The 19127-nt window shown below is 37.0% G+C and overlaps 1 protein-coding gene and 1 long non-coding RNA gene across 2 annotated transcripts; both read right to left on the minus strand.

Moving 5' to 3' along the window:
• Window positions 1-1736: 1736 nt before the first annotated feature.
• LOC131542853 (uncharacterized) lies at window positions 1737-5278 on the minus strand. Its single transcript, XR_009271800.1, has 5 exons — window positions 5029-5278; window positions 4061-4130; window positions 3785-3959; window positions 2861-2999; window positions 1737-2152 (listed from the first exon to the last, which is right to left on the minus strand). It is a non-coding gene; the product is annotated as an uncharacterized LOC131542853 (long non-coding RNA).
• Window positions 5279-12640: 7362 nt separating this feature from the next.
• sumo2a (small ubiquitin like modifier 2a) lies at window positions 12641-18117 on the minus strand. The gene is made up of 4 exons (XM_058780229.1): window positions 18020-18117; window positions 17064-17192; window positions 13224-13295; window positions 12641-13128 (listed from the first exon to the last, which is right to left on the minus strand). Exons 1-4 carry the CDS (start codon window positions 18038-18040, stop codon window positions 13066-13068), a joined length of 285 nt encoding a protein of 94 aa, XP_058636212.1. The 5' UTR covers window positions 18041-18117; the 3' UTR covers window positions 12641-13065.
• Between the last annotated feature and the right edge of the window lie 1010 nt (window positions 18118-19127).

Raw genomic sequence — 19127 nt, forward strand, 5'->3', positions numbered from 1 at the left:
ACTTAAGACCAATACAAAGAAAGGATTTTTAGAAATCTTGGCCAACTGAAAAGTATGAAAATGAAAAGTATGAGCATGTACAGCACTCAATACTTAGTTGGGGCTCCTTTTGCCTGAATTACTGCAGCAATGCGGCGTGGCATGGAGTCGATCAGTCTGTGGCACTGCTCAGGTGTTATGAGAGCCTAAGTTGCTCTGATAGTGGCCTTCAGCTCATCTGCATTGTTGGGTCTGGTGTCTCTCATCTTCCTCTTGACAATACCCCACAGATTCTCTATGGGGTTCAGGTCAGGCGAGTTTGCTGGCCAATCAAGCACAGTAACACTATGGTCATTGAACCAGCTTTTGGTACCTTTGGCAGTGTGGGCAGGTGCCAAGTCCTGCTGGAAAATGAAATCAGCATCTCCATAAAGCTTGTCAACAGAAGGAAGCATGAAGTGCTCTAAAATTTCCTGGTAGATGGCTGCGTTGACTGTGGACATCAGAAAACACAGTGGACCAACACCAGCAGATGACATGGCAGCCCAAATCATCACTGACTGTGGAAACTTCACACTGGACTTCAAGCAACATGGATTCTGTGCCTCTCCACTCTTCCTTCAGACTCTGGGACCTTGATTTCCAAATGAAATTTAAAATTGACTTTCATCTGAAAAGAGGACTTTGGACCACTGAGCAACAGTCCAGTTCTTTTTCTCCACAGCCCAGTTAAGATGCTTCTGACGTTGGCTCTGGTTCAGAATTGGCTTGGTAGCCCTTTTGCTGAAGACGTCTGAGCGTGGTGACTCTTGATGCACTGACTCCAGCTTCAGTTCTCTCCTTGTGAAGCTCTCCCAAGTGTTTGAATTGGCTTTGCTTGATTGTATTCTCAAGCTTGCGGTCATCCCTGTTGCTTGTGCACCTTTTCCTACCCAAATTCTTCCTTCCAGTCAACTTTGCATTTAATATGCTTTGATACAGCACTCTGTAAACAGCCACACCTTTCAGTAATGACCTTCTGTGACTTACCCTCTTTATGGAGGGTGTCAATGTTCGTCTTCTGGATCATTGCCAAGTCAGCAGTCTTCCCCATTATTGTGGTTTCAAAGAACAAGAGATACCCAGAATTTATATTGTACACTGTAAAAAATTTTCCTGTAAAAAAACGGTAATGTGCTGGCAGCAGAGTCGCCAGCAATCTACTGTAATTTTACAGTATTCGTACTGTGAAATTATTTTACAGTTTATTACCATAAGAATTAAATACAGTATAATTGTTTTTTTTTTAATTTACAGTAAAATACTGGCAGCAGAGTCGCCAGCAATCTACTGTAATTCTACAGTATTCATACTGTAAATTATTTAACAGCTTTTTTCTGTAATAATTAAATGCAGTACATTTCTGTGATTATTTCAATTTACAACATCATTATGGTTACTTTTAATTCACTCTTTATTGTACAAAGGCATAAAATGGATAGAAATAATTGGACTGGAGATTCATTACTTAATTTATTTCAAATTTTTTTAAAATATATTTTTAAATCTAATGCTATTTTATGCCTTTGTAAAGAGTGAATTTAAAGTAACCAATGATGTTGTAATTAGATTTTTCAGTCGAACATTATTGTTCTGTGGGCTACACACATCTACTTAAAATACATTATATTGAAAGATCTAAAAAAGCAAACACTTAAAGGATATATATATATATATATATATCAAAATAAAGTTTTATTTAGAAGAGCAGTCAACAATTTAACAAGGATTCAAAACTAAAAAAGGTAAAAAAAACAGAAGAAAACAGATTTTGGCTAACAAAAAAAAAAAAAAAACGTATAAATAAAAACAAATGGCAATAAAAAATAAATAACAGACACAAACATAAAATAAGTTCCAAACATGACAACCTGAGGTCAAACACATTAAACATTTAACATGTTTTGAACATTTTTGGATCTGCACTAACATGCAACAAATTTTGTGAAACATTTTAGTGAAAAAAAACATTTGTTCAGGGTTTTTTCAGCACTTTTTTAAACATTCCAGTGAGGAGGCTCGTGTACCTTTTGAAAGAGTTCTAGTCCTAGGTGAATGACTTTGTCATTTTACACCCACTTAACCATGACGACCTGGCTGCATGTTGTCTCCTGAGGTATTCCAACTGGTACCCCTGTAAAACATCAGCAAACAAAATATTTTATCAAAATAACTCTAGAATTGTCAATGTAGAACACAACATAACAAGGAGATTGCTGATAGTGTTGACTAACAAAACGCTTCCTGCATGTCTCAAGTCAACTCATTTTTCCATAACACTGACTATTTTTCTTTTTTTTTACACATTTCTACTGTTCAGATTCACTGAATGGTCCATGTTTATATTACAGCACAAAATTATTCCTAAGATGTTGCCTTTTGTATAGATGGTAATGAAACTGAATAACTAACACCCAGACAAATGTTCAGCTACAAAAGAATCAACTGTTGTTGGTCTAATTCAGTGGTTCTCAAACCTGTCCTAGAGTACCCCAGCACTGCACATTTTGTATGTCTCCCTATATCTGACACACTTCAGGTCTTGCATTCTCTACTAATGAGCTGATGAGTTGAATCAGGTGTGATAGATTAGGGAGACATGCAAAATGTGCAGGGCTGGTGGTTCTCCAGGACAGATTTGAGAACCACTGGTCTATTGATTTGATAGCATTTAATTTTTTTGATTTTCATTCCTTTACTCTCCTGAAACATTTTTTAAAGGTTGTATTGCTTTTGTTCTTTTTAGCACACTTTTACTTTTTTAAATGAACTTTGTGGTTTAATGTGGAAACATCAGTCTGTCAAAACAACACAGACAGAAACAAGAGGAGAGCTCACTGACCTATATGAAGTCCCACTGAAAGTCGATTAGGTTCTTCAATAGTGTGGAGACATGTGCATTCACTGTGGAGAATTTTTTCGGGACAACCTTTCCCCGGGTGGCCTTTGTGCCTTTTTCGGGATTGATGCCAATGAAGCACCTGCAATTACAAGCGTCAGAGACTGAATGAAAAACTATAAGGGACACCTTGTAAGCTTAAAAGGGTAGTTTGGGTTTTGCACATTATGTTAATAACTAGTACTGACATCATGAGGTATTTTGTCAAATTTTGCTGCCTGTTTTTCAATATCTTGGAAGTAATTTACTTGTTAAAAATTACAAGTGTATTACTATGCACAGGAGACAGTATTATGCCTCTATTCAAGCTTATAAGCAGTGTGATTTGAAAATCAGCTCCACTGCAGTAATAATCTAGCATAAAAAATAAATAAATATAAATAAAGATGCAGTGAGATCAGACAAAGGCATAAAGCAGCTCATGTATTTCATTTGTATTGTTCTTTTAACGTTTTTGTTGTGTTGTGGCTTGCAAAGTTTTTGTTATCTGACCCCCTGTTCTGCTACTCATTTTTGCCCAGCAATTACCTAGCTGGCAGGGAGATTTTTGATCACAAGCCTGACATTAACTAAGGCAGGCCTGTGATCAGAAATCTCCTAGTCAGCGGGTTAAATGTTGGGCAAACAAATAGTAGCAGAACATGGGGTCAGGTAACAAAAACTTTGCAAGCCACAATAAGCAACATAAGATGATTTTTAACATAAGATGGTATCGCTCACAGGTATTTACTCAAAATAGGAAATACCATCTTGGTATAAATGCAAACTATCCCTTTAGGCAAAGTAATGGTTTCTGGTGATGCAGGTTTTAGCAATTATAACTCAAGAAAAGCTATAATGACGAAAAGGAAATTCAAGCAGTCTCACCTCTAAATGAATTCCAGAGTACAGGCTGCTTCTTCTTGATATTGGAGGTTAAGCATATAGTATATTGCAAATACAGCAGCAAGTCCCATCAAAAAGGTTGATGTGATGCCTTCAGATATGACACGACCCTCAAGCGTGATCATCCAGCGCCCAAAAGTGACTTGCCCAGTTCCACCTGAAAATTCAAGTAATAGCAACATGCATCTCACCTTGCATAAACATCTGTACATTCAAAGAAAAATAGAAATGTAATATGTCAATCAATTAAATGTATACCAAGTAGAATCAGGCGAGGACTTGCGGGTACAGTCAGGGTTGTCTCAACGTCAGCTGCAGTGGCACACACCTGTAGGGAACAGACATTTTTAAAGAGGTTTTTAAAGGGTTAGTTCACCCAAAAATGAAATTTCAGTCATTAATTACTCACTCTCATGTCGTTCCATACCCATAAGACCTTCGTTCATCTTCGGAACACAAATTAAGATATTTTTGATGAAATCTGAGAGGTATCTGAACCGCACATAGGCAGCAAAGTCATTGCACTTTTAAAGGCCCAGAAAGTTAGTAAAGACATAGTTAAAATTGTCAGCGTGACTACAGTGGTTCAGCTTTAATGTTATGAAGCGACAAGAATACTTTTGTGCGCAAAAACAAAACGGCGTTCTGGCGTTAAAATACGTCAGAAAAAGACAAGTATAATGGCTGATTTTGGTTACAACCCGTATCAATCTTTGCACCTAAATTTCTAATCGCAAATCAAGTTATCAAAATATATGTTTTTGCTGTGGATATTAAACACTAAAACTATTCTCATTTTAAACATATGTCACCTTTAAACTAACTTTAAATAATCGACATTTCATACATCAAGTTTGTTTAGTGATTTTCTGTGGAATTTGAAGACATTAACAATGAGCAACAGATTGTTAACTGGCCAGTTTTCAACAACGACGTCTTAGTTTAGAGATGATCTAAAACAAACTTGATAAAACCTGGTGACTAAAATGCGTGTATATGTTTGAATTATTCACACATTTTAGCGTGAAGAGACGCTTTACAACCTCGTGACTGTAAATGTGTGTAAATATGTATGAAATGTTCACATTTCAGCACTGAAGGGCCATTTTAAAACCATACACTCACTAGCTCGACAGCTTGCTGAGCATCGATGTCATAACATTACTTCTGGTAATAATACCTGAATAAAATACTGGTGAGGAATATAAGAAAATGCTTTTAATTACCGTGTAGGTACAGATGCAGATGCAGGTCAGTGCAGTTGAAGGACTTCGGATGGCGAATGGCGATGTAAAGCAGATGTCCTTCGAACTTTCCTCTTCGTGAAAAAAGTGCTTTACAAATGACGTTTGTAAAAAAATGTCATCACAAGTAGGCTACCTGACTGAAAATTATTTTGGATGCTAGAAAATTGCAAATTAACCAAACTGACAAAACATAACGCACTTTGACCAAACTTGTACTCGCAGTTGTACACCCAATTAAAAAAAAAATATATATATATAAAAATACTGCATTGTACTGTATTTAACACAGCCCATAAAGCACTGCAAACAGCAAAAAAACGTATTACTTAAATACAGTAGAGTACTGTTAAAAATTGGCTGTAAATTAACAGCAATTTCTTAAACTGAAAAATATTGCCCATAATGCATTGTTTTCTACAGAACATTACTGTTTTAATGGAAAACAGTATGTTACTGTCAGATTTTGGCTGTTTTTTTACAACAATTTTTTACAGTGTAGGGATGGTCATTTATTCAAACTCAAATGTAAATATTCTAATATTTTGAGATACTGATTTTTGACTTTCATGAGCTGTAAGCTCTAATCATCAAAATTAAAAGAAATAAACATTTGAAATATATCAGTCTGTGTGTAATGAATGAATATAATATACAAGTTTCACTTTTTGAATGGAATTAGTGAAATAAATCAACTTTTTGATGATTTTCTAATTATATGACCAGCACCTGTATAAAAAGGGACTCAAAATGGGGGGATGGGGGGGATCATTTAAAAAAAAAAAAGACACATACGTCATCTCATTTATAAATTAACTTTTTACATTCCCTCTCAGTGGAATCAGCTCTATCCTTTGGAGTGGACGCTCGAATCAAATAATCTATTCTTTTGAAACTGTCTCTCAGCCTTATAATTACTCCAAAAATACATTTACAAAAATTGCTCAGTGTTCCAGTCAGATGGAAAGCAAAACTGAGCCTTGAAGATGAACATTTTAGTAACATGAGGATGTAACTAAAACATAACTACAAAGATAACGTCAGAGACTAAATCTTGCATAAAGTGGGGTGTAAACTAGCTTTTCCTGTTTAACTGTAATGCAACCTGACACTATTTATTAACTTAAGGTTGTTGTAAAGATATTTTTGATAAGCCATCTGGTAACATGTCTGAACAGCAGTTCCTACTGTAGGTTGACATTCAAGCTTGCAAATGTTAGGCCCTAGTAACCATTCAAAGCTGGATTTTTGTTCTTTAGTGAAGAGGGAACATATGCTTTAAATAATCTTAAGTTATTTTTGACAGTATGTTTAAATGCAAACATAAATGTGCCTGTTTCTGTTAATTAATTTGAACAGCAATATGATTATAATATGAGCCTGTATATCTCAAACATAGGCTCAGCAACCCTTACAGATACATGGCGACACTTGAAGAGTCCACCAATTATTAAAAGGTGAAAATATACATTAAAACAATTTAGATTTAATCAAACTAGATTTAATCTAACTTTCAGCTAAATGTTCCATTTGTCATGGTTATGTTTCATCTCTGGATTATGCATTACTTTTATTTTAAAGTTTAGTTTCGTTATTACAGAGGTTTTTGTTGATAGTGTTTAAATTTTTTCTTGTTCTCCCAGTTTGGCCTCATGTTACAAGTCTTAACACAAGGCAAGAAGAAAAGGCAAAGAAAAGGCTCATAGGCAGGGGCTGTTTCTTTGTCCTTTTGTAAGTGTTGAAACTACATGGTTCCCAATGCATAATAAAAGTGCACTTGTACTTGCAATATTAGGGCCTATAAAATATATTTGCTTATAATTAATATTAATTAAATAAATGGTCACTTAGGTGTAGCTACATAAAGAGCGTACACTTTCATGATTGTTTCTTAAAGTACACTTTGTCAATTTCATAATGTCAATTTAAGGGTGTTTTCACATATAGTTTGTTGTATAAGAACTATAAGTAACTGTAATTTAATTACATATTTTTCTCAGTAACTGTAACTGATTACAGTTACTTTTATTTTGTAATTAAATTACGTAATTCCGTTACATGTAACTAGTTACTTCCCAACACTGCTCGTCTCGTCTCGTGAACTAAATGTCTCATCTCGCAGTGAGGATTCTAAATTAAACACCTCTGATTTCGTCTCATGGTGACGAAACCCGATCAAAATCAACCCACCTTCTTGAACCTAAAACCTCAGTGTGCCCAGACTAAACACACACACAGAACATTCTGGACCTTTGTCATCTTCTGGACCTTGTGATGATGACTGCCTCTGTGTGCTTTTCCAAACAAGCCTCAATGACTGCGCTAGGGACACTTGGAGTATGTGGAGTGGGTACTCCTCCACAACAATTCCCCCTTTACCATTTGTGAGAGTGAGGAGCAAGTTAGCGCTCCAGCCACTACTACCAGAACCGCAACAGCAAAGTTTGAGCCCACCGCAGACCATGAGACTGAGCCTGCCACGATACGTGAGCCAGAGCCAACAACAGAGATTCTGTGTTTCTGCCCAGCCCTGAATCTCCTTTGTGTCTGCTAGTTCTGCCTAGTCCTGAATCTCCTGTGTCTCTGCTGGTTCCAGCCAGTACAAAGTCTGTGTCGTCGTTGATGCTTCCGCCCAGACTCCCTCTCCCGCCTCCTTTTCCAAAACCACCCAGTCTTTTGGCTCTGCCTCCAATGGTTCCCTCTGGCTCATCGGCTCCTCCTCTATGTTCGCCCCTTTGCGATGTGGATGAGCCTCAGATCTTCTTGTCTCCATCGCTGTCCTGGGGTGTCAATCCCATGGCTCCATCTCAGTCCTCCGAGCCCTGGACTCCACACCTCCAACACCTCAGCCTTCTGACCCTTCAGCACCTCATTGACTTTACACTCCGGCTTCACCTTTGTCAGTCGTTGACCTGCCTCCACTATGGTCTCCACCAACTCCTCTGGACATCTCATTCCTCCATCCCTCTGGCTCTGTCAGGCTTATCCTTACCTCCAGCTCCTCATTGGTCCTCACTCCCTCTGTCTCCACCCTGTCTGCCAAGCCCCCATCTCCACCATGGTGCTCCAGGCCTTCACCGTCACCCTGGGTGTCTGACTCCTTGGGTTCGCCTGGGTCTCCACCGCCTTTGGCTCCATCTCAGTCCATAGTCTCCTTGATTTCGCCTGGCAAGGCTCCACCATGGCTCCTCCCTCCCTTGAGTCGGGAATAAATATTTTTCTTAGGATTGTTCTTAAGACAAAATCTAAGAAGAATTTAAATTCTAGAAAAGAATCTTCTTAAAAATCATTGTAAATAACTTCTTAAAGTTAGGATAGCCCCAGACAAGAGACTGCCTTTCCGGCGGTTGCCGCCGGACATAGGCATAGCGCATGAACGTGTGAGTCTCGCGAAAACCAACGTTTGTTTACAGGAGCAAGGAAGCAAAGTTTGTGCATTATATGCACGTCAAACACAGGGAGTGAATGTACAGTGCTCTTCTAACCCTCAATACCACAACTGAGGTGCCCTTGAGCAAGGCACCGAACCCCCGACTGCTCCCTGGGCGCTGCAGCATAAATGGCTGTCCACTGCTCTGGGTGTGTATTCGCGGTTTGTGTGTTCAATGCTGCATGTGTATGTGAGACCAGGCTCAAAAAATATTCTTGTATTCTCATATAACATTACGTTTGAACCACTGATGTCACATGGACTATTTTAACGATGTCCTTACTACATTTCTGGACCTTGAACCCGGTAGTTCCATTGCGGTCTATGCAAGGTCAGAAAGCTCTCAGAATTCATCAAAAATATCGAAATTTGTGTTCCGAAGATGAACGTAGGTCTTATGGGTTTGGAAAGACATAAGGGTGAGTAATTAATGGCAGAATTTTCATTTTGGGTTAACTATCCCTTTAAGCTATGGAAATAGACCTCATGACAGAGAGGGCATCGGCCACCTCCGACAGCATCGGCCATTCAAAACACTGGGTCTGAAAGGTGCCAAAATGCAAATCCCTCCTAAGATTAAGGGATTGTAAGGAGAAACAAAGAAGTTCTGAAAGAAGTGAATGTGGGGAGTTTGGAAACAGCAACAGAAACGACGACCAAACTTAGTGCCCCCAATCTTCTGCAACAACTTCAGAACCTACACCTTCAAGGCTCCTCCTGCTGCGGGTTCTAGACCAAGGACCTTCTTGGAGCTCAGAAGTTCATCGTTCACGACTGTGAAACGGATCCCACTCCTTTCTTCACTGTGACGTGGCCCAGATGCACAAGTGGAAGACATCTTTGATTTATAAGACATCTCCATGATTTGTTTATTGAATCTAGGATATGGTTTACCTTATTACTTTCCAATAACTACTAAATGGTTTCAGAGAAAACATTTCAAGTGACTCAAAAAGTTCGGGCGCCAGACAGGAATAAGCCTGTCAAAAAGGAATTTAACCCAGATAGCCTTGAAAAAGCCACCGGTTACATACAATACACACAACTGCAAGGAATAAAAATGAATGGATAAAGTGCAAAAGATGGATAAATGCAAGTGTTTGATTTGGATGTTACTATTGGCATTATCTTATGAAAAGACGGATACAACAGGAAGCATAATAAAATTCTTTACCACACCAACTGAACCGCACCCAACCAAAATACACACACATGCGCTCAAGCATCCTCCCGTACTCTGAAAACCTGGACAGGGACTGGTTTCCGATTTACAAACGACTGACAATGCATTAAAGAAGCTGTAGCCTATTAATTACTCATCAATTATGTCATTAATTATGGGTTTCCGTTTGGGGATGCTGCAGTCAATTGAGGCCGTGTCACAAAGCCTTGCGAGTTGCCTGCCTAGACAGCATTTTGGAGCATTATAATACACATCGAGCTGACTTGAAAAGCGACAGTGATGCCTCAAAAATGCAGCACGCGCTTCTGGCATCCCCCAAAAAGATGTCTAGATAGCTAGCTAACCAGATTTTCAGACACTGCCGGAGGGATGCACATGTTAGTACAATAGAACAGGCATTTTATAAACCAGAAAATGCTGCTTTGATGGGCTTTTAAAATCCAACAAACTTTTTCCTTTAAGCTAGTGCCTACCATTTTTATTCCGAAATGCAGTGTTTGTACCCAAGATGGTGTTCATTTCTCATCAGCATCGCCACCCGTTTTTACGCCAATATCGTTTAGCTAGAGAGTAATTTCGTCTTTTGTCAGAAATATTACATTTCAGATAACGTATTTAGACATCACAACGGTTAAATAATTGGCCGGTTTACTACAGCCTAAAGCGCTTGAGCATTATCTTCCTATAGACATCTATCAGCACCTGGAGCTGCTCCTCGCGGTCGGGTCCATGCCTTGGTAAGTGGTGGTGGTCGTCATCTTGAACACTCAAAGCTTCTGTTCGCGGCTTTCCCAAACTATATTCGACAGATTATTGTCATCAAGCCACAAAGAGCGTCTCCTGCTCAGGTCATCAGTCTCTTGGTGCTGAATCTGCGCTCCTGTACACGCCCATTAGACGCGATTAGTGCTGCACTTCTGCAGATCCGCCACTGAGGCGGCGCCAGACAGCAAACTGTCTTTGTGAAAAGTTTAGAAGATTCTAGTTTAGATTCTAAACTACTTTAGATAACTACACTGGAGTCCTTCACTTGTCGACAGGTTTTATTCTAAACTTTAGAATAAAACCTGCAGAGGTGTAAGATAGGCTACTTTTACTTGATTGCTGTACTTAAGTATTATTTTGGGGGATTTTTACTTTATTCGTACAATTTAAACTGACTACTTGTCCTTTTCCTTGATTACATTTCTGAAGGAAAAAACAGTACTTTTTACTCCTTACAATTTTATTTCAACTTAAAAAGTACATTACATTTTTATTTTATCTTATACACATTAAATATGGGAAACGGAAGCTCAAACGCGCGTGCTTGACGTGAGAACCAATGTCTGGTCTGGATTCAAAAGCTCACCATCAAATCTGAGGAAGCATGTTGAGGTAGCAAAGTTGCGTTTTCCCCCTAAAAAATGTATTCATTCTTTATTTTGATAGAGCCATTAGTTGTGTAATATATTGGCTGAATGCACAAGACTGAGTGCAAATAAAATCAGTCGTAAAAAGTTAAATATAATTAATATTTTTGGTGAAATTATGTTTTTTAAACTAAATGTTACAAATCTCCAAAAAAAAGTGAATAAGTGAACATCGTATGTTTGCTTAATTGTAATTCATGTTTAGTGAAGTTCTTACCAGATAGGTTGTATTAATAATATATCATTATATAACACATTGAGTAGGAATTTGGACTTTCAATGAATATTTTTTTAAATCTTTAATAATTACATGATTTAATTCATATTAGTCGCAAATAATTATGTAGCAATATTTGCTGAGAAAAAGCCCCCACAAAAATGCCCCAAATAAACAATTAAAAGATTCATTATCATTTTAGACAGTGATGTAGACAACACAAAGTGGGCTTTAAAAACGTTAATGTTGTATGTTTTGATTCTATGACTCTCCTCGTTAATTCAACCCATTCTTGCATTCTGTCGGGAATATGTTTCTAACCTCTGCATCACATTGTTATTAAAAGTGATAGTTCACCCAAAAATTAAGATTCTCATGTCGTCCCATATGTTAATGACTTTCTTTCTTCAGATGAACACAAGCAAAGATTTTTAGTCCGTAATGCAAGGGGACAGGACCACTTCAGAAACCACACAAAGTAAACACGACGGTCAAGTTTAAAATGTTAGTATTTGTAATTTTCATTGTTTCACTTTAGACGACACTGATTCATTAACAGGGGTTGTATGAGTTACTGTCATATTCACTTTGTGTAGTTCTTGAAGTGTCATTTTTGGACGTCTTATTTTTTTTAATACTTGAGTACAATTTTAAGTTGTACTTTTTTACTTTTACTCAAGCATGTTTTTGGCCAGATACTTGTACTTTTAATTGAGTAAAATTTTCACTCAGTATCTTTACTTTCACTTGAGTAAAATGTTTGAGTACTTTTTACACCTCTGAAAACCTGTCGACAACTGAAGGACTCATACAAAACTATACAAAATGTGCAAACATTCACTATTGCTCAAGATGGCAAACACGATCATGGTATTTATTCTATCTTCTGGGTAATATTGAAGTATTTAATGCAGAATCAAACTCTGCTGGGAAGAGAAAAAAAGAAGTCAAACAATATGCCGTACCTGGAGGATTTTTTCCTGAAGAGCAGCGAGCGATTTAAACTGCTCAGGACAAACACGACACTCATGAACAACCATAAAAAAAAACAAGTTATTGATCATATATGTAATAATAAAATCATAATTTTTTTTTCAAATATTATAACTTAAATGTATATATTTAATATAACACACATATACAGTATATATATATATAATTTTTTTTTTTTGTGTCAGCTTTAGTGCAACACTAAATCAATATTTCTTTTTTCATGCGGCCTTGTTTTGTTACATTTTTTGGATTCTGCAAGGTGTTTGTAAACCACAACTGCTGTTAGTTCTATTAAGAGAAATAATAAAGGAGTTATAAAAACGATTATGATTAAAAGCAAAAAAAAGATCCACCTCAAGTGGTTTTGTAAAACGTTTTTATTCCAACACAAAATCTTATCAACATTTCAATTCACAACACAAGTTACTGAATAAAATTGGCCTGAGTACAAAAGAGAAATACATCAACATATATAAAATATATATAAAAAGCCCAATGGCTCTGAGCAAACAAAACAGTACTTTAGCACTGACACGGACCAAAATTCTATCTACCAAACCAAAAAAAAGATCTGATCACTGAGCATTTTAGTCTTGACACTCTTAGGACCACATCTGATGAAATACATTAATATGTTTACAACACCATTCATCTGATTTGCAAGAGCTGATGGGCATTTTAGGCAAGCTTTTGGCAATGAGGGAGGTCAGCCTTAATTTATAGAGAAAAAACAAAACAGGAAATGGGGAGGACTGTGATGATGGAGGGCAGAGGTAGTTGTTATTTACATCAGGCCCCCTGTCTGTTGCTGAAATACATCAATTGTATCCTCATCCTCCATTTCCAACTGGAAATAAAAATTAAAAAAAGAAATCAAACTTTATATGCTTATATGCTTAAAGGATGGTGACATTCAGAACTGGTCATATCAGTAAACTCTACCTGAGCTGGAGTGTCAGTCTCATTAATTGGCTGCCCATCAAACCGGAACCGAATTTGCCGTATTGTTAGCCCCTGTTCAAAACAGAGAAAATGTGGACCTGAGAGTTAAGTGAAGTGTAAACCATAGCATTACCTCCAGCATGTCTTCCAAAATGCAGTCAGTGACGCCTCAACAATTCATGTATTGTATGGCTTTGGAATGACAGAGCCTGCTTTTAACGTTAAATACGTCTTACCTTGCTCCTGTAAAGCTATAGCATCCTGCAGACTTCAGTTCCAACCCTGCTCTAACACACCTGCCTGTAATAATCAAGGAACCCTGAACACCTTTAGCTGGTTCAGGAGCCTCATTTATAAAATGTTGCGCAGAAACCATCCTAAATTTTATCTTACGATCATTTCTTAGATTTGCGTACGATCGATTCATAGAACGAACGTACGAACAGAAATCGCGCGTACGCCTCTCTTTCAGATGTGAAATCTATGAATCGCAAATGATCTTAAACTTGCGCGCAATTGACTGGTTTCAACTCTCTGCCTTGTAAACGACTCCTAATTAATGTCATTAACATATAAAACCTCACCAATCATCATAATTTAGAACAGCGAGCTGCAAGAACAGCTTACATTTTCAAAAACCTGCAGTACTCCGACAATAAAAAGTGCGTACGTCTGCTCAGACCCTGACGTGACGCTAAGCACTTTTCCACGTCAAAGACAGTTTTTATAAATATGAGCGCTGGCGTGGATTAGGGCTGCACGATATATTGCATATATTCAAATGGAGCGCCATTTAATACACAGAGCCGTAGTTCACTGACAGTGAACTGCGGCTCTGTGTATTAAATGCACCTCCATTTGAAAACAGGTGACGGAGATTTACCGCTAATCATGGAACTGGCTTTACTGACGAGATGCGCATGACAATCGCATGCAATATATCGTGCAGCCCTAGAGTGGATTTAAGCATACGCACACTCAAGATCAAATCTGAGCGTACGCACGCTTTATAAATGAGGCCCCAGGTGTGTTTGATTGGGGTTGAACTGAAATCTGCAGGACGAAAGCTATCCAGGAGCAGGGTTGGAGATCCCCGTCTTAAAAACTCTCAAACTTGGACAGATCTTGAATGCTTCTGAATTTACATTTATGCCAAATTGCCAACTATTTTCAATAATTCACCTTTTCTTTCTCCATACTTATAACTGATGACCTTCAACATTTTACCACAACGGATGAAGACAACTTCCTGTACTAAGCTCAAGAAGAAGTTTTCACATATACACTTCCTGTTTTCTTGCAACCTACCAACCTTTTCTATAGATATAGATATATGCTACCAGTTTTTCTTTTTCTTTGTTTAACCACAGTGTAATGGTGTTGATGTTTAAAGAAACCTCATCTCAGCTCAGGGTGGTCGTAGCTTCTTAGAACACATATTTTGCACATTATTGTTCCTAATGCTGAGTTCACACTGCAGGATTTTCAAAGTCATCGGATCACCGTTGTTTTCACACTGCACGACTATCTGGGGTAGCAGTCAGTTGCTGCTGTGTTCACATTGCATCGGTGACAAGAGGTTACACACTGCATGACTTTACAATAGGAAGAATCGCCTACAACTGTCTGATCCGAAACCTATGGGTAGGTTTAAGGGTGGGTTTAGATGTAAGGGACGGCTCACCAGTGTAATTATAAATGTAATTACAGAAATTAATTACGGATGTAATTACATATAGGTATTTTTAAAAAATATAAGTACAATGTAAAAACATGTATGTACACAATACGTGCATTGTACCAAATGATTAATTTAAATGTAAGTACATATTAGTTAAGGCCACCTAATATAAAGTGGGACCCGGGCATTTGTTGGCGATTTCGCAAAACCTGTTGGCAAGTGAAAACTTGGGCTAAAATCATGCAGTGTGAACTTGGCATTACACTTAAAACTGAAGTCGTTATAAATGATCAAGTCTGTAAATCGATAGTAAATTGAGTAAATTGAGAGCTAAGTCCAGCTGAAATCTGGTGGAGATCCTACATTGTTCATGCATTTTGAAAAATGAACAGATGTAACACAAAGCAGGCTTTCCAGAGATGTATATTAGCCCTAAACTCTGGGACTTAAGGTACATTTCTTGTTGCTTAGTTTTACGTGCTACAGAGATGAGTTTTTCTTCAAAGGATCTAGGACCACTCTGAGCTTTTGAGGTTTCTGCAAACATCTATAGAACCAAAATTTGTTGTGCAATGAAGCCCTACTAGGAGTCATGAGAAAGGGCCTCATCTTTTGTATGAGTCTCATAATTCAGAATTAACTATAACTAAAGTTCAATCATAAAAATTCAGATTAGTTTTAGCATGTTAAAGGATTTGAGTGTTCATGCATTTGGTGCACTTGCAGGGCTCGAAAAATCGCTAGCCTGACGTCCCGGGGCTATTGTGTTTTCCAGTCAGGCTACCAAAATGTATCACTGCCTGCCCGACGGGCTCCTTAAATACAGATCTCCCGCGGGTCCTTATAAACTCTGAAAGTGAGTTGTATCAAACTTAAGGCCATAAAAAGTTTTAAATACGTTAAATGGTATAAGAAATGTCTTAATTATAATTTCTAGACGTCTTACAGTTGGGGACGGAAAGACATGAGTCGCGATACGGCGCGGATGTCTTTATGTGAATGTATCTGAAGGGAACCGACTGTCCTCAGAAACGTGTCGTTGGCATTTTAATTTCATATTACCTATAATTCCTGATAAAGCAGCGTTTACGAGCGCGGAGCTGCTTTGTGTACAGCGTTTCCAGGGAAACCGCAATATTTCAGCACTCCTAAAGCGCCACCTCGTGGCAAAGAATGAATTTGCATTTCTAATAAGCCTTTCTTGCTGTTTATGGTCAGATCAATGCAAATATCAACTTTTTACGCAGCAAACACATAGAGTTGTAAATGAGAAAGAAGTTATGCCTTCTAAAAATTTAAACAATTAAGACAGTAATATTTATTCGTTTAAATTAATATAATAATTTATATGCTTGATTTATCCCTTTTCATAAAAATGGTCTATATAACCTGAAACGCTGTTGTATAAGATTTTTGTTTTTGTGAAAACCTGTATCTGAACTGTAAATCATGTAATTTTATGGCTCAATACTGTATGTTACCATAGACATTGTCCAACCCCGCTCATTGTGTTCATTTTACTTGTACAGCTCTTAAAATTGGTCATAAATTGCCTTAAATTTATTTTTTTAAAATTCTGCAGATACCCTGTAAATAGTGAAATAAGATTCCTTCCTTCATATTTGTTGATATTTGTGTATTGAAAATATTTTTGATTGACATTTAAACTCCTATCCGATTTTCTATATTTAAAAAAAAAAAAAAAATTTGTTTTTTAATTTGGGCTAGTTAAATTAATTTTCGGGCTACCAAAATCTGATGAGTACCTGCCCGAAGGGCTACCAGGGATTTTGAAATTTTGCGAGCCCTGACTTGGCAGACTAGATCTACTACACATGCTGAGCATGTTAGCCATGTCTACAAGAGTTTCAGAAGAACTCTGATAATGCAATACAGGACTAACTTATTCTAAATATAGAATATTTTATTTAATAATTATAATAACGAAACAGATTATTTTAAAAATGTTGAACAAGCAAGCTCATTTTCTGCAGATACATACAGCTGACATTTTTATCCAAATTATAGCCAATTATTTCCAGACATTCACATTATCTTTACCAATCTCTTATGGCAACATAATCCTGTGCACCTAAAAGGATTATTATTTTTGTCATGGAAGGTAAATGATCCAGTTGCACGTGCATAAAAACCCTTACCTGTCTCTCACAATATGCTTTCATCAGTTTGCTGAGGGGTGTGTGCCTCTTGATTTTGAACTGAACCACTGAGCCGTCCTGCCCCGCTACTTTTAAATTTATGTGGTCATTTTCTGTTTTCACACCCTCCTGAAATGAAAAGTGAAATAAAGCTACCATCAATAATTCTTGTCCAATGGAAAAACATACAAAAACAACAACCTTAGCATCTTAGTGATACTCAAGTGGTACGCAAACAACCATAAACAGATTTAATGTTTTTATGCACCCATCTAAAATAATAGCCTACGTTGTCCTGTGAAGTCTAAGCCATTTAACAAAGTAATAATGCATTTAACAATATAACAGTAAAAACATACAGTTCCATACGATAGTGACACGCCAACATTGATAATGTAGGCATTTCAAATTAAGTGTTTACAGCACACAATCCAGTAGCAGAGTTTGTCTGTCAGTAAAGCAAACCGCCTAGATTCCCATTATACTCCAAAAATGCACGAGCACACAACTTTTTTTTCTTAAAAAAATGATTGATGATGCAACAGTTAAAACAGAGATGAAGGAAGTCGAGTAAATCTGAATACAGCTTATCATATACATTGCAAAAAAACAAAATAAGTCCGTTATAATTATAAATCAACGCACTGAAACGGCACTGATTAACGTTAACGTTATGTGTTCGAGAGAGAAGACCGCTTTGCGCGCGAAAGTGCAATAGACCCCATTGGTACAGCGTTTCGTTTACTGTAAGTTTTGTCTTATAACTTGCCGTTTGTATGAGCTGCGAGCCACATTAGCGAACTAGATAATTAGCATGTTAGCTTTATGAAAGACCATCAACATTTTACTGAATTACTGAACAATAAATTAGAGAGAGAGGGAAAAAAAAATCTTTATAATGTATCAAATAATTGTTGTGCTTATTAGAACACTTATAAAGACCCCAACACACGCACCTTTGGCTTCTCGTCTGCCATGACTGCCTCTGCCTCAGACACACGAGACGCGCGTAATGCAGCCGGACATGACGACGTTTAAAAAGGTCCATTTCCGGAGTCCCATTACTGACCTTTTTTTTTATTGAACATATATAAAGGTAAATACACATATTTACAGCTCAAAACAGATAATAACAACAATAATAAATATATAAACAATATACAAAGAAAAACATTAATCCAGGGGTAATATATAAATTAAATTTAAGGAGAAAGAATAAATAAATAAATAAACAAACCCCACCCTCCTAACACAATAGCACATTATAAAAAAAGTAAATAGCATTTTATAAAAAAGCACAAATAGGGGAGAGTGGGAACGGTTGCAACACTTTTTGCATTTCCTAGTTTCTCAGAGACTGTATTAGAAAGGCAAAATTTTAATACAATAAAGCCACATCTGTCAGCTACTCGCCCACTTTGCTGTAATGTGTACATATGATAATATACGTACAATTTACACTTGAATAGACAAAGTGAAATGTTGCTACTGTCCCCACAATAGGGGATGGTTGCAACATTCATTAAAATGCAATTAAATCATTCTTAAATATCATTTTTCAATTTCTTTATTTTATTTGTGCACAGACAGGGTCTTCAATAAGGTAAATCGGCTGTATAAAACCAAAGAATAGTAAATGGAAAAAAAATATTCTCAAGTAACAAGTAGGTTTTTAACCTATTTACTTAAATAAAAAAAGAGAGTTAACTAACTTTTGAAAGGGGTTCTTTATTAATCCATAAAATTACAATTATGTAATGTTATGGCAAGCTTTTAAATCAATGTGGTGGTTCAACTGTTGCAACTGTCCCTACACTGATAAAACTTGGTATATTAGCTTGACACAATATCATTGACAAATGCTATGCCTATTATAGCTCAGAAAAGACTGATTTAAATGTTATGTTTTTATAATGTGTCACACAAACAACTAGACACTATGACAAAAAATCCGATCTTTAAAAAAAAAAAACTTTTTTTTACCATGAAAATGATCTTTTGTAGAAGGAATGGTCACATGTGGCTGATTTCTTCCAGGAAGGATGAGGGGATGATAGAGCACAT

Source organism: Onychostoma macrolepis, chromosome 06, assembly GCF_012432095.1.
Source record: "Onychostoma macrolepis isolate SWU-2019 chromosome 06, ASM1243209v1, whole genome shotgun sequence".
Taxonomy (NCBI): domain Eukaryota; kingdom Metazoa; phylum Chordata; class Actinopteri; order Cypriniformes; family Cyprinidae; genus Onychostoma; species Onychostoma macrolepis.